General features: G+C 41.1%; 1 protein-coding gene across 3 annotated transcripts in view; it reads left to right on the top strand.

Moving 5' to 3' along the window:
- The window catches only part of STK39 (serine/threonine kinase 39), a 283196-nt gene that overhangs the window by 164699 nt on the left and 101463 nt on the right, over positions 1 to 17034 (top strand). For all 3 annotated transcript variants that reach the window (XM_037044544.1, XM_037044545.1, XM_037044546.1), the window contains 2 exons: positions 1099 to 1161; positions 2949 to 3016. In XM_037044544.1, the coding sequence (XP_036900439.1) occupies positions 1099 to 1161; positions 2949 to 3016 (131 nt within the window). The remainder of the gene's footprint in view (positions 1 to 1098; positions 1162 to 2948; positions 3017 to 17034) is intronic.

Raw genomic sequence — 17034 nt, forward strand, 5'->3', positions numbered from 1 at the left:
TCAGGCCCTCTAGCTGGCTAAAGAAGGCAGGTTGTTTGTTCTTCTAATGTAGTCATTTCCCCCAACAATTTTGTATGAAAGTTATTTTGAATGTGGGAACCTTAACGTGTTACAGTGAGCATCCACATACCTGTCACCTAGACCCACCATCACTGTGTTTGCTTTGTCACATGTGCATGTACCTATTCATCCATCACTCTATCCTTATTTTGTGATGCATTTCAAAGTAAATTTCAGATATCCATGCTCTTTCTCCTATTACTTTATTACTGACATAGTTATTTTTGAGGAAACAAAGAGACTAAGAATTTTATGCCCTTAACCTTTAGAAAATTCTTGGTACAAAGAATTTCTGATGACTTATGATTATTTGAGAATTGATAGTAAGTTTAGAAATGGGAACTCCTTCTTATTTTTTTTTCATTGGTGTTCCTCTTTGAGTTTTTTTGTCTTTCGATTTTTGTTCAGGGCAGAGTTCTCAAAAGTAGGGTTTGAGGCCAAAAATATTTTGGGTGTCACATTAAGTGTTGGGTTTCCAACTTCAGAGAAAAATATAACCTGTCACTCAGGCATTTCTATTTAAGAAAATGTTTTAAAAACCCAGCTACCCTTTTATATTTTTGAAATCCAGAGACTAAGTTGTTTAATCATGACAGGGGCAGGTTATATTAGGCCTAACATCCTTTCATTGTTAGGAGACCCATAACCTGAGATGAAATCATGGGATAAGGAAAAAACGGTCCTGGGACATCCTTCAGTTATGGAGTGGAAAATGTCAAATCGCCCATGCCTTTCACTTTAGCCCAGTGGGTCTGTGAAAGCATAAGGAGAAGCTGGGACACTTGTTAAAGATACAGTTCTCTCCCATCTTCATGAAATTCTGCATTTGGGTGGGTGGGCACAGGAATCTTTTTAATATGTGTCCTAGGTAATTCCAGTGCAGAGCGTGAAAGGGCAGAACTTTGGGGCATAGTGCTTTAAAATTACTTAAATTATTTTGAATTTCTGTCTCTGATAATTGCAATTTAACGTACTCACGCTGACCCTGACATCTCATTTTGGTTTCCCTGAGTGCTGTAACGGTGGCTCTCTCAACAGGTTGCAGTGAATGCCAGCGGCATACCAGAGCAGATACAGTCCCTTTCTGTGAAGGACTCTCAGGTATGTTTCTCCACCAGTCATTACTGTTTAAGATGCTTTATGAACAGATTTTTTCTTAGAAAAGCTCACCCTTTAGAGAGAGACAATTTCTAAGTAGTGCTTCTGCATCAGGGTGTTGTAAACTCTTTTTAAAATGGATATGGAGAAAAGAATACTGGCACTATTGACCATGATTTTCAACCTTTAAGTGATAGGTTCAAGAGAGAGAATTGGTTACCAGGCTGCTTCTGCAATTGCAGGTACTGTGTGAAGTAAGAGGAGGAAACGAAATGACTCACCATTCTGTTAGATTCCAACCACGGAACACTGTTGTTGTTAATTGATACTTTTCTTCTTTGCTCCTGGTTGGATTTCTGCAACCCGTTTTCATAATTCTCTTATCATTGAATTTCATGGGCCAATTGATCTCTACAACTTGCCCTGTAAAAGTAATAGTTCAGTGATTGTCAAATGCATTGTGTGAAATGTTGCGTGGTGGGTGACATGTGCCACAAGCTGTGTTGGGTGCTGATGAAAGGCAAGGAGCAGTACAGGCAGGAACGAGGGAGGGATTCAGGGCCAGAGTGCAAGTGCCACTCTGGGTTTGGTGTATAATTAACAGGCAGGCCCTCTGCCTTGACACTGGTTATGCTCTCAAGCTTTACTAACCTTAGGAATCATAAGCTCTTTGTCCCCAAATCTGCTTATTCCATTGAAATTCATTTCTGTCCTACATGACCTGTGTTTTATGAACCAGCTGTATACTGAGGAGACAGAGTCTGACTTCCTGGTTGCAGAAGCCCATTCGAGGTCAGATATCTAGTCCTTGGCCCTTGTTTTGTAAATAAAATAAATCTGAGGAAGCAAAGGTTTGCAGAGGTCATGTGGCTCACCCAAGGTCATGCAACTGGTTAGTGGCAAAGGCTGAGTTCAATTTGGGTCTTTACACTGTATCAGGCAACTCAGTAAAACACCTGGAGATAAACTGTAGGGATTGGTTGGATGATGAAAGGCAAGTTAGGAATAATAGTGAGCCAGAAGGCAAAGAGTGTACATAGGAAAATAGATTAGGATAACTGGTGTTGTATAACAGGTTGTAGTTTATGCCTTACTTTGTGATTTTGGGCTCCCAGCAGTCCTTTGAGGCAGACATTATCCCCATTTCTAGATAGAAAAACTGCTTCAGAGAATGAGTTTCCCAGAGTTACATAGCTAATCAGTGGTGGAGCCAAGGCTTGACCTGAAACTCCTTATTTTCCTTCTGAACAGGATAGTCTACTCCTGTCCAGTGATTCAGAGGAGTAGCGATAGGCTCTGTCGTAGAGGTAGCCATGACTGATGATCTCTATTCAAGGAGATAGGATCTAACTGAGAAAGGCAGGAGAGCGGAACAGTGGCCTGATCTACTGCGTTCCACCTTCCTCTGCATCCTGAGGTTTAAGGTCCCCCAACAAACCTTTGTCCATCACCAAAACTTGGTGGGGAGCAGCCCATGGCTCTGGCCGCAAGGTGCCCCATTCGATGGCTAAGCCTTCTCCTTTGGACTTATTGAAGTGTACCCCAATTGTTTAAAGGGCTCATCCTGTGGTGAGGCTTCCTGTATGAAATGTTAGTGTTCATAGTTGTGATGGGGATGAAGTGTCATTCCAGCCTTCACAAAGAGACGTTGTGTGGAAGTAAGACTAGCATTTATAAAGATGTAGTTTGGAAATTTCCAGAAAAAAAGGTATATATGAATCAAGGGATGTCATGATTTTATTTGTTTGTTTCCTGAGTTTATAACACTGTTTGCTATTTTATTTTTAAAGGGCCTACCCAACGCTAGTGAGAACTATAGAGAATCTTCTTGTGCTGTGAACCTCGTTTTAAGATTAAGGTAAGCAGTATGGTTGTTTATTTTGCATTATTTATCCTGCAGCACAATATTCCGATCTCTTTTATTAACTCTTTCATAATATTAGCATAATATTAATCTTTCATAATATTAGCATAGAATGAAATTAACTTACTTGCTTTCCTGTAAGAGCTCCTGTGTGCTGTATTCCCAGGATGAACTGCTTTCTTCCGGTTGCTTACTAAAGGAGTGTAAGACAGAAAAGCGCCATCTGAGCGTGTCTGCAGGCTCAGCGTACCCTTCATTACATTTTTTTCCCTGTTATTCATTCTTGGGTTTTTCTTGTTTCTTTTTTACAATGTGAGATCACAGTAAGAGATTTTTAATGAGTTTCCTTCACCCTTCGGCAGCCGGTCTCTGTCGGAAGGAAACCAGGCTTGTACTACAGGTTGCCTGTTCAGAGTGTTGTTCAGTGGCCGGTTTGATCAGCCACTGTGGAGAAGTGACAGATCTGTTTTGAAAGAAACCTCGGTCTTCTAGGAAAAGGATACAAACAGAGTGCCTGACAGTACAGTCTTTGAATCCAGTGAATGAAAGCTCTTTCCAGTTCAAGGATTTTTAAAATTTAAGGTCCATCTTAATGTATATTCTTTGTTAAGAACTTGGCATCTCAAAAGAAAAGAAATTAGCTTAAACTTAATTGTAGACAGCTTAATTTACCAGCTTAATCAGAATACGTCTATATTCTTAAAGGTGTTTTAAAGTAAGTTATACGTGTTTCCTTTGACAATTAAACACATAAAGCACATGGCTAACGAACCGTTTTCAGGGATGTGACTATAGAACACAGTTCGTTTTCAAGGTTAGTTTCCAGCCCTCCGAGTTACCGTCATCTGTCAGATTATCATTGCCCTAATCACCCCTTCCTTCCGACGGTCATTTACAATCTGCGGTGCATTTTCACACACTTCCCAGGGGACCCTCACAACCACCTTTAGTGGGATTTAATTAGTGTGATTTAATTCAGAGTCAAGGAGTGAAATTATTATAAGACCATTTTTTAAATATTTGAAAGTAGTCTTGATTATGAGTCACATTAGTGTGTTTTGCAATCCCCGAAGAATGAAATTGCTCATTCCCTACTCATTTGACTTTGGAACCAGGCAGTCCTTTCATTTATTTTTTACTTGTTTGTTTATTCATTCAGTCCACCTCTATGAGAAGCTTACTCTGTGCCTGGCCTGGTGTTTGTCACTGAGATGCAGGTGTGGGCAAGTGGACAGTTACAGTCTGAAGGTTACAGTCTAGTCCAATGAGTGTGCAGCGTTGGACGTGACCTTTAGAATCCAGTCATCCAACCTCCTACTTGGTTTATGCGGGAATCTCTAGTGTCCCTGCCGAATATTTGCCCAGTCTCTGTGCATCCTTCAGCTCACTCCTTTTCCATGATCACCCCTGTGAACTTGAAAGGCTTTCCTTGGGATGGCTCATTTTCCTCCTGAAGATCCAGCTGACCCTCCTATTCTGGGCTTTTGGGGGCTCAAATTCTGGCCCACAGAGGGACTGTCAGCCACTCTGGATAAAAGTCATCTGGAGAGTGTGTTAAAACATTTGAAGCCTCACCTTCACATATTATTTTGCTCTTGGTATTACAACAATGTAGAACTAATACATTTTATCATTTTCCTGAGAGTTGTATATACCACATAAGTCATACCTTGGTACTCGTCTGCCTCCGAACTTGTCAAACCCTGTACTTGTCACATTTTGATGAGAGAAAAATGTTTCGGCACGTGGCACTTGCTCAGGACTCGTCGCATCTGATAGAACTTGTGTGAGTCATGAGGTGCCCCACGAGAGAGAATGCTTCATCGTCAGTACTCGTCAGTCTGGTACTTGACACGAGTTCCGGAAGAAACTAATGACAAGTACTGAGGGACTCCTGTCTTTGTAAGGCACGTTTTTCTCTTTTCTTGGGCACAGCAGTACGTGGCAGTTGAGCAGCACTTCTCATACTATAGTTCTGTATCCTCCTCTTAGTCCTGGTTCACTTTTGTTGATGCTTAGTCTGCACCTGCTTTTGTTGCCTTTTTCCTTGTGGGTCTAGGTGGTGGCTTTCCCGAGTTTGTAAGTGAAGAAATAGTGTACATGGTATACATGTATTGTACATACACATACATGTTTTTTTGGAAATCACAAGCAACATTAACATTAAAGTTCTAAGAAAAGTCTTGTAGGAAAGGAAATTTACTCTAAAAGTTATTTTACCTTGGAATTGTCTTTATGGACTTGTTTTCCAGTTCAACATTGTCCCTTTTAATGTAGCACCTGTATTTAGAGACAGGCCTCCGGATGTGGTCTGAACAGACTGGAATACACTAGTAAGATTGTGTGATTTCGCTCTATTTTTTCTAAATCAGCTCAAGTTTTTATTGCCTTTTGAAATATCTTTGTACCTTGGTGGCAAATTTAGCATGACCTAACACTCAAACTAATCCTGATTTAGATTTTTTTCATCTGAAGGGCTATCAAATCTAATTCTGAGCTGCGTTTGAACACTCTCTCTGTCTTAACATGTATCATGTAATAATGAATCTGTTGGTTTTGACTCACTGCTTACCCACCATGCATTTCATGTCAACATATCATATTAGTTACAGCGTTTGGATATCATCACTTGCCAACCTGATAAACCTGTCTTTGACATCTTTATCCAAAACGTTGCTTAACATGTTCTCAAGTGGGACAGAACCTCTGGCATCTGCTAGAAATTGCTCACTGTCTAAGTGACTTTCAACAATTAGCTAGCATTTTATGTTGTACTTGCTCAATCAGAACCAAATCCTATCGACTCCCCACCTTTAGTGGCTGTTACTCTTCAGAAGAATACCATAAATGGATCCATTAAACATGTTGCCAAAGTCGACGTGCTTTAACAATGGTATTTTCCTGCATCTAACCACCTAGAAACACCTTCAAAATATGGAAACGATCTTTAGTATAACTTATTTTCAGCAAACATGTGTTGTTGCCTGGTTGTTTATGTACATTCCCCCTATAGTTTTATAAGATTTTTGTTAAATGTGTTTTTCATATTTGAGAACTAGTGAATTTTTCAGAGTACATTGTTAGACTTCTTGAAGGGATAGCCTTTGAAAGTTAAAAGTTCAATGCTATTAAATTGTGATCACTCTATGCTGATATAAATGTAAATAGCAAATGTATTCCTTCTTCCTATAAACATTTATTAGGTGCCTACTGTGTGCTTGGTGCTATTCTAGGTGCTATGTAAACACATCTCAGGAGGAGGAAAAAAGCACATTTTTGCCCTCCAGAAACTTACGTTTTAGAGGTGGAGAGAGGAACAATTTAAATGTTTGTGTTAGAATGATACACCAGGTTCTCTGAAGGAAAAGCTCCGTCAGGAGGGCAGAAAGCACACGGAGTGCTGCTGTTCCTTATTGAGGAAGGTATATTAGTTTTCTCCTGCCGTATGACAAGTTACTACAGTGCTGTCTCACAGTTTCTCCAGGTCCGAAGTCTGGGCCCAGCCTAGATGGCTTACCTGCTCTGTCTCGCAGGCTGTAATTCAGGTGCGTATTTGGAGCTCACCATCTTCTCCTAGGCTCATCTGGGGGATGTTGGAATTCGGTTCCTTGCAGTCTGGGCTGAGAGGCTCAGCTCCTTCAGACCACCTCATTCCACAGAGAGCTCACTCCAGGACTGGTTTTTTACCAAGGGCAACAGGGGAGACCATCTCCTGAGTCGCTGGAGGACTCAGTCTCCCCCTTAAAGGTTTAAGCCAGTTTTATTAAGTCAGGGCTACCTAGGAATATCTCCCTTGTGAATTGGTCAAAATTAGCCAATTTGGAAATTTAATTGCATCTGCAAAATCCCTTCCCCTTTTCCTCAACATAATTTAATCATAAGAATGGTGGCCCATCCTATTTAAAGATCCCATTCACTCTCAGGGGAGAGGATTATGCAGGACATATAAAAGGGGGGACCCCTAAAATGGAATTTATTTATACAAATTTGTGTATTCTTACATGTTTAAACTCCAATCCCCTTCAAAGTATTCTTTATTTATGCAATATACCTATCGAGACTTTTTTGTCACTATTCAAAACAGTTTTTGAACTGAGCTGATTTTGATGCCTTTTAGTGATTCTGCCATTTTTTTTTTGTTTGTTTGTTTTACCTCTTCCACTTCAGCAAAATGTGCCCCTTTGAGACTTTTTTCATCCAGGGAAACATAAAAGTCGCTCGTGATAAGATTGGGTGAACAGGGAAGGTAGGGCACAGGGGTCATGCCATTTTTGGTCAAAAACTGCTGAACACTCAGCACAGTGTGGGTGGGTGTGCTCATAAATCCCCCATCATGAAATGGGCAAACATGTTGAAGGAATCTTCAAAAAAAATTCACTGAAGCCAAATCCAGCCTCTCATGACAAGGTCTGCTGGTGCCCTGATACAGATGGGTTCCTAGATCCCTCACCTAGCAGGGGAAGCCTGTCCTGCAAGGGGCCCACCCTCCAGAAGGTAATTTCAGCTTTGGGGGGGTGGCCCTTTGTACACCTGAAGGATAGGAATAGTGGAGGCATCATAGAATTTTGCTTCCACAGAATTGCTGCCTAAATAAACTGATGCGTGAGCAGACCACTGGTGGAACTGAGGATTCAAGCCATAAAGTTGTTCGGAAGAAGAGAGTTCTGGGCAGAGCAAACAGTGATTGCAAACCTTGTGAGTGGGCAACATGCTAATAATAAGCAGTTAGGAAAACAGCCAGGGCACCAGAGTGCACAGAGAAGTAGCGGGTAGGGTCAGAAAGTTAGCAGGAGCTGGATTATGTAGCACTGTGTAGCCTGTGGTTAAGATTTTGGATTTCCCTCTTAGTGGGTGGGAATCGTTGCAGGTTTGTTAGCAGAAGAATATGGTATGATGTTGGTTAAATTCTAAAATGAGCACTGTGGTTGCTTTATGGAGAGACCTTTTGGGTGGAAGCAGAGAGTGTGATGTGGCCTGGACCAGAGTGGTGGGTGATGGAGTTGGCACACAACTTCTGGACTCTGGTTGGTGGAGTGAGAACTCAAAGATTACTCAAGGTTCGGGCCTGGAAGCGTGGATGGATGGAGTTGCTGTTTCCTGAGGTGGAGAAAAGAGTTGGAGTTGCGGGTTGAGGTAGAGTCAAGAGTTTAGTTTTAGACACATTAAATTTAGGTTGTTTAGTGGATATCTATGTCATGATATAGGGTGCATGAGTCTAGCTCTCACGGGGAATGTATTTCTAGGCAAGAGATGTAAATTGGAGAACTGCTGGTATATACAGTACTTAAAGCTGTGACATTATAGGAGATTATCTAAGGGGTGATGCAGGTGGAGCAGAGAAGTGGTCTGGTGTGCCCTCTGGTGGTGCCTGCAGGTGGAGCAGTCAGCTGATGGACAAGGAGAGGCTGGTGAAGGCGGAGGAAAGAACTGGGGTACTGTAAACAAGAGGAAGTGTCTCAAGAAAGGAGGAATGAAAAGCCGCATCTATTAATAGATCAAGTACAATGGGAGCTAAGAGTTCACCATTGTCTTTGGCAAAATGCAGCACATTATTGACCGTGGTAAGAGTTGTTTGAAGTGGTAGAGACAAAAGGCTGATTGAAACGGGTTCAGGACACAGTAGCAAGAGAGAACATGAAGCAGCAAGGATAAGTAACTTGTTAGTACCTCTAACTCTTGGTAGAAATTTCCTATTTACAGGGGACTAAAGAAATGGTGTGATAGTTCAATGGGAATATGCAGTGAAAGGATTTAAAAAAAAATGTTTAAAGACAAGGGAGGAGGGGATGAGAGAGAGGGCAGTGTAAGCCTGATGTCCTGGGGGCTGGGCGGGGAAGGGATGACAGCTGGGTGTGCGTGTAGATGGCAGCCCTAGGAGCATCCAGAGGCCACCTGCTAGGCAGTGCAGCCACCATAACGGAGGGCAGGCAGAGACTCAAGGAGGCGGGTGGATTTGGGTCAGGACATGCGGAAGTCCTCTTCTATTGATTCTGTTTTTGTGGTAAAATAAGGCATCAACTTCGAGTGAGGAAGGAAAAGATGATCAGGATTTGAGAAATGAGGTAATTGTTTAGGTGAGTTGGAGAGTAGCTTTGCCAGGGAGATGTGGTGGGATGGCCAGGTGGCACCAGTGACCACTTGAGGTTAGTGATTGTGAGTGTAAGGACATGATCCTGGGGTCTCAGTGTAAGTGTGCGTGTGCCTGATGGAACTGAAATGGGAACATGACATTGAAAACGTTCAGAGAGGCTCCTATGAGCACGCACGCAGGCCCCAGTTTTATCATCGCTGTTTACATTGTAAACACACATGTGTTAGAGAATTGGTCTCAGCGATCTCTCATGGACCGGGTGGCGGTCTCCTGCCCTCGTCTCGTACCGCCAGCACCCACTCATAGGTCTGACTTCCTTCTCTTAGGACCTGCAAAGCCACCAGCTCACTGAGAACCAGAAACCTGCCTTATGATTTCTTCATGCCTCACTCCCCATGGGAAATTTACTCTGGATCACTGGCACCACCTCTGGGCCCAGAAAAGCCGTCTCCGTAACCAGTCTGTGTGAAACGGAGCTGAAAGGTCGTTCTGACCAGTGTTTAACAGATTTTAGAAAATCCACACCCTCTGTTACCTTTTCATTCCTTTCCATTTCCACATGAAGATTCTGATAGGTATATAAATATATATAAATAAGCACACACATATACATACACAGGAACACGCACACAAATTTACCCTTGCTGTGTCACTGGTCCAGACAGTGTGTGGCTCTTGGGTGTTGGAAAAGCGTGTACTTGCCTTTCTTATCCCGCGGTCATTTGGGCATGACATTTATGTGCGTGATGCTCCACAGGCTAGTGGGTAGAGACTCCCTTTCAAGCCAGCCTTTCATTAGTTCTTGACTCATGCTGTATGGATGGCTGCCCTCTCCACCTCTTGGAAAGGTCATTCTGACTTTCTTTTTGACATAACAGTTTACAGACTTACCTGCTAGGAATGTGCTCGCCCCCCGACCCCAGCCCCTGGTTGCCAGGTTGCCATATACATTCTGTAAGTTGGAAACTGGAAGATACTTTACTTTTCAAAATGTCATATTCTGTAAGAGAAGACAAATACATAGAAGCTACAAGTAGTGTATTTCTCCATTAACTTCACTATTCATCTCTGGTAATCATAGGCAAAAGGCTGAGGAGGCAAAGGGTAATCACCTCCTTAAAAAATAATATATATAATACTGCTTTAACTTGCTTTTAAAACTGATTTGTTATATGCAAGGTTGGAGAAAAAGGATTAGGCCTTAGCTCTCCAGTTAAATGCTGTATGGAGATAGTTAAAACAGATTTTTTAATGTACTTTTCTCCAAATGCTCTCTTGTCCATTGTGTATATTGTACTGTGATCTGTTATTTAAAACAAAATGTGAGTATCATGAAGTCAGGTACAAGGTAAGGAAATACTGTAAAATACACGTCAGGAGGTAAATACCAAGGGGGCCAGTTTATAATTTATATACCGTCAGTAGATTGTAGTACAATTTCTGGCTTGAGCGAAACATTATACCCATATTTTTTCATTAGTATACTTACAAAATAGAATAGTCATGTATTTGACATAAAACATATGCTTTTTAGAATCAGGCTCAATGATTTGAAAAAACAGTGGATTTGGTTAAATTGTTAATTCCTTTGTGTAGATTCTCTGACAGCTCAGCCCTGCGGACCACCTCACATGTTGCTGACGGCAGCTGGACCAGCTGTTGCCGTACACAGATGTTCTGGTCTAACCCCTCAGTGTGCTCATAATGGATTTAGCGTGTCATGATGTATCACTGTCACTGGCCCTTGATGGGCCAGTTAAAAGACCCTAGACAAACACATCGGCTCTCCTTCTTATAGGGAAAGGCAATCTTTTGAATAGAGTATTTATTTTCAAAATAATTCTTTGGCATGACAGTATTGCCTTATTTGACTTATCATTTTAACTTATTAAACAAAGAACTGAGGTTATAATTAGTAAATTATGATTTCATAAAGAAAGTTGAAGTTGATAAAAAACAGTGTTGATCACTATTTTAACATCAGTATGGCTGAATTCAAATTCCGTATTATCATCATTCAGAAAGGAGTATAATCCTTAGCTTGTCTTTTAGCCTGTAAAATCAGGTTAATGGCATATTCTTACTAGGTAAGTGGTTCAAAGGCTGTATTAATTTTTCCCCAAAAGGTTAAGTAGTGTAGGCACAGTGTTCAATTGTGGCAATGCTTTTAAGTACATGTTGTTTTCTTTCCCACCCAACAAACTAGTTCTATATAGCTCTCTTTGTGTGCTTGGCTTCATTGAAAGTCCAGAGATGAATAAAACAGGGTTTCCACACTCAAAGAGCTTAGCATGTAGGTGGAGAGATCTGACCCTGCACCCATGACTCTAACGCAAGGTAGAGAGTGCGGAACGCAGTAGGGAGACTGGTGAGAAGAAGGGCTTGGGTGAATGAAGACGGGAAGGTGAGAGCCCTTTTCTCCAAATGCTGCCTTTGGGCCCCTTGTTTCCATAGTAACAAGTATTTATTTTTTTTTCAGCATCCAAATTTTGTGTGGAGTAATGGTTACGTTGAATCCAGGGGCAGTGTCAGGCTGTGGTCTTTGATAAGGGCCTTATCAGACTTAATTATTTCTAACAAGGCAATGTTTGTTTTCTAGTAGCTGTATGTATTGTTATGTAGGTACCACGCTGGTAGGAATGCAGTTCTTTAATATGAAAAGTATTTGGCATTTTACTTAATGTTTTGGTTGAATATTGTCTTTTGGTTGTTTCCGTTTCTCTGGGAATTGAAGTCATTGTCACACATGTTGGCTTAATGCTCAGTGAGGTCTTTCAAAAGGCTGACGTTCGTGTTGTTTATACTCATCATAAACCCTCCACAACATCAGGACTGTTACTGACATTTCACAGCCGAAGAGAGCAAGGTGTAAAGTCAGGGCAGTAATTTTTTCCAATGCCGTGCAGCTCAGGAGGAGCAGAAACAGGTCTTGAATCAAGGTCTGTTTAACACGCTGGTCCCTAGACGTTTGCACTTGACCCCGTGGCTGTACTCAGTTCCATTTTTTAGTGCAATAAGAAACTCATGTACTTTTAGAATTGTTACATTTACCCGTCTCTTCATTAATATTTCACATAAATGTTCTTTGAGCAGTGTTCCCTGATAAACTCATCATTAAAGATTGTGACAGAAAGACCTGAAAATATTTTGGAGGAGATGCTAAAGGTGGTGATGCAAAGAGCCAGCCCTTTGTGGTGTTTTACAATTTTAAGAGCACTACCACATCACTTGCCCAATTTAATTGTTTTTCATTCTGTGTTTGTTGCCGACAGATTAAAAGAAATATTAAAAATGTAAAGTAACTCTCCTAAAGTCTCAGAGCTTGAGCACCCAGGCTGGACTGGGTGTTCTGATGTTAAGTTAGTGTTGTTGACGGTTTGCCGCAGGGAGAGAGGGTCAGTGTAGATGATATGGGGTCGTAGGGTGTTATATGCCTTTTGCATATACAAAATTTTCCTGCTGGTAAACATGCTAGAGGAAGGCAGAAAAAATGTAGTCATGTAAGAAAAGCAAAACAGAAGAATTTAAAACCATTCATTGTGAGATAATGTCATTTTTTTTTTCTGACAAGGTGTTCATGAGTACAAATACCGTCAACAATAGGGAATGTATAGAGTTGGGTGTTTTTTAGTAATATATAGTCATCTTAGAAATTTAGAAAATCAAAACAAATTAAAAAGAAAAATAAGAATGGGAAATATTGGATTTGCCAAGAGGTTTGTTAGTTTTCTCTGTACAGTGGCTCTGGTAGTGCTTAGGTGTCTTTAACGTCATTCAAGACAACTTTGTTAGATGGTATTGTGACAGCTGTCATATCAGCATGCATTTTTAAAAACTTATCGAAATGGTGAATTTCTGTACAGCTATTTTAATATTGAAGATGGAAGAAAATACACAACATTTTCAGTGTGCTATGCTTTCTTATTTCAAGGAAGGTAAGAACACAACTGAAACACACAGAAGAAGATTTGTGTAGTGTACGGAGAAGNACCGTCAACAATAGGGAATGTATAGAGTTGGGTGTTTTTTAGTAATATATAGTCATCTTAGAAATTTAGAAAATCAAAACAAATTAAAAAGAAAAATAAGAATGGGAAATATTGGATTTGCCAAGAGGTTTGTTAGATTTCTCTGTACAATGGCTCTGGTAGTGCTTAGGTGTCTTTAACGTCATTCAAAACAACTTTGTTAGATGGTATTGTGACAGCTGTCATATCAGCATGCATTTTTAAAAACTTATTGAAATGGTGAATTTCTGTACAGCTATTTTAATATTGAAGATGGAAGAAAATACACAACATTTTCAGTGTGCTATGCTTTCTTAGTTCAAGGAAGGTAAAAACACAACTGAAACACACAGAAGAAGATTTGTGTAGTGTACGGAGAAGGTGCTGTGACTGATTGAACATGTCAAAAGTGGTTTGCAAAGTGTCTTGGTTCTGTTGACATTTTGGCCAAATAATTTTTTCTCTGGGGGGCTATCTTATGCATTGGAAGATGTTTAGCAGCACCCCTGGCCTCTGTCCACTAGCAGCTAATAGTGGGAGATGGCTAACCTGCTCAAAATATCTAAATCAATACAATTATTGGTGACAATGAAAAATGTGTCTTTTATTTTATGGAAAAAAATGTAACAGATTTTTTGGCCAACCCAGTAAAATCCCTCTTATTCTCACTACTCAGAGATACATCATTATTAGCCTCTTGATAAAAATTCTTCTAGTCTTTTTTCTAGACTTATGTCATTGTATAGTTTAAAATTTTTAAATATTATTTTGTAATTATTTTATTTTTATTAAACATAGCGTTTTATGATCTTCATTTAGTAATGTCTTTGCTATCTTTTCAAATGAACAAGTATGCATCTACGTAATCCTTTTAAATGGCTGCCTTATATTTTGACTGAATGTGCCAGAACATATTGCTTACACATTATTATTTGATATTTACAGAGTTCCCAGTTTTTAAGTGTCACAGCATGTAAAAGCTTATACATGCAAAAATGATGTTGAAACTGCCCAGTCGAAAAACCCCTTTTAGCACTGAATTTTGACCAGGGGAAGCGCTCTCAGACTTTGAGAAACCTGGAGTAAGCCCAGTATCTGAGTACGTGGGAATTACACGGGTTGGCAGAGGCTGTCACTCTCCCTGTAGCATCTGACCCCACCTTCGAACCCTGTGTCGGAGCTGGATTTTTAGGGCAGCGTTTTAACTAAGGCACTGCGGTGGGGCCACGGCCAGAAGGATTCCTGAGTGTGACTGGCAATGGTTAGAACACAGACATAGGGTTCCATTTTTGCTGCGCTTATTCGGGCTCCTTCGTTCTAGTGTGCATTTCTCTAAGAAATCCTCCCCTGGCTGCTTTCTGGGCGTGGAGGATGTGATGTCTGAGATACACATTTGGAGAGGTGAGACTGTATTGAGGCCTTCAGAGCCCTACACGGTGCCTGGCATGTGACAGACACTTCCTAAGTGTGTGGGACACAAGTGCCGACTGAAGGATTCTTAACTGGAGGCAGGTTTCCCAAGCGTTTAACATCAGGGTGCCTCACAAGACCTTGGCATGTGTAGCTGTTTACTTGAGATGTAGTAGAAATGTGTTCAAAACAAAACTCTCTACTAGATTTCCTCTACAATAGTTCCCAAGTAAGGTAATACTTTGGGTGTAATAGCTGTACCTTGTTTGGTAAAGCACATGGACTCCACACTGTAAGAACTGTGAGACATTCTTTCTGTGGCAGAGATAAAAGAGACCGCACGGAATGATGGTGGCCCTTGCAGGAGTGTTCTCTTCCCTTCCTATCCACCCAGCTGGGGTTACTTCCCCTGGGGTATCCACTGGCTGTTCCTGCCTCAGGGTCTCAGGCCTGAGTCTCCACATGTGAGTTTTCGGTGTGACATGCTTCTTCCTCCAGATGCCCTTCCTGGTAGAAGTATCCCCAGTTAATTAAACAAAAGTTTTTCTGCCTCCCTAGGCTGTTTCACAGTGGAAGCTGGCATGCCTCTGGGAGCTTACCCATGACTTACCCACTGATGCAGGCTGTTTTCAGGGGGGCTCTTGTCTAACCCCAGAGAACTGCAGTGAGTTGTGCATGTCACATGACCAGGCACTGTCTGTGCCAGGAACAGCAGCCCAGTGTCACCCTGCACAGGAGCAGCTTCCTTGCTCTCCCCTCTCTCATTGTAAGTTCCCCAGGGCTCTGACCTGCTGGTCCTGGTTGCCAGACTAATTGGTCACATTCCTGGACTTCCATTCACATCTTCCCTGAACTCTTCTTTCTTCACGAGCTTTTTAATGTCATTGCACACATAGACCTGAAGAGGAAATGTGTTAAAAATAGTGGGCACCTTAAAAAGCTTTGGTGGCATTTAAATGAATGTTAATTATATGATACCTTGGCTGGTAATAGCCTGAAATTTTAACAAATGCCTTAGTGTTTCAAGTTATCCTTTCTGTGACTGTGCAGAGGCTGTCTTCCTTACCCTTTTTTTATGTTCTGTGTCCTAGCTGTGGCAGAAGTAACCTGCTGCTCTTAGCATTCTAAAAATTCTCTTTCCAGTTTTATTGGGGAAAGTTGTCTCTTAGGACTTGTCCTCTTGATCAGAGCTGAATAATTCTGAGGACTATTTGCAAAGCTATTTCGGTTCTCCGTTACCATATCCCTGGAGATAATGAGTGGTGAGATTTCTTTCTCGAAATGTTGAAGGTAACAAGCATCTTTCAGTTTGGGGGCTTTCTTTGCATTAACTTCCCCTTCCCTATAGACACCAGACTTCCTGGAATGTACATTCAACTTCATTTTGCAATTCCCAGAGTTCTAGAAAACTTTGTTTTCCCTACATTGTATTAGTTTTCTATCTCTGCCTTAAGAGATTACCACATTCCTGGTGGCTTAAAACAGCACACGTGTATTATCTTACTGTTCTGTAAGGCAGAGACCTAATGCAGTCTGGGGGCTAAAATCAAGTAGTCTGATCAGCTGCATCTTTTTCAGGAGGAGGTCAGGAGGCCGTAGTGGAGAATCGGTTTCCTGGACTTTTTTAAAATACTTTCTTTAAGAGTTTTAGGTTCACATCAAAATTAAGAAGAAATACAGACTTCTGATGTACCTCCTGATCTCACACATTCTTAGCCTCCCCGTTATCAACATCCCCAACAGAGTGGTTTAGTTGTCAAAATCTATGAACTCGTTTTGACACATCCTTATTACCAGAAGTCCATACTGTACACTAGGGCTCGCTCTTGGTGCTGCACATTCTGTGGGTTTGGACAAATGTATAATGATGACATGGATCCACCATTATAGTATCATGCGGTACTTTCACTAAAAAATCTTCATGCTCCATCTGTGAACCCTCTTCCACACTCCTGATCTTTGTACTGTCTCCATAGTTTTGCCTTTTCCCAGAGTGCCATGTAGTTGGAATCATGCAACATGTGGCCTTTCAGATTGGCATCTTTCATGTAGGAATATGCATTTAAGGTTCTTCCATGTCTTTTCATGTTTTAATAGCTTGTTTCCTTTTCTACGAATAATATGCATTGACTGTATGTTACACAGTTTACTTGTTCATTTACCTATGAAAGGACATCTTGGTTGCTTCCAAGCTTTGCAGTTATGAATACAGCTGCTAAAAACATCCATGTGCAGGTTTTTGTGTGGTCATCAATTTTCAGTTCCTTTGGGTAGGTACCAAGAAGCACAATTGCTAGATAGTTGGTAAGAGCATGTTTAGTTTTGTTAAGAAATTGCCAAATTGTCTTCCAAAGTGGCTGTGCTGTTTTGTGTCCCACTAGCAATGAAGGAGAGTTCTTGTTGCTTCTCAGCCTCACCAGCATTTGGCGTTGTCTCTATTAGTGTTCCAGAATGCGGCCCTAATAGATATGTAGTGGTATCTCGTTGTTTTAATGTGCATTTCC

This window comes from Sturnira hondurensis, unplaced genomic scaffold, assembly GCF_014824575.4.
Source record: "Sturnira hondurensis isolate 20B ecotype Veracruz unplaced genomic scaffold, ASM1482457v3 Scaffold0004136, whole genome shotgun sequence".
Lineage (NCBI taxonomy): Eukaryota > Metazoa > Chordata > Mammalia > Chiroptera > Phyllostomidae > Sturnira > Sturnira hondurensis.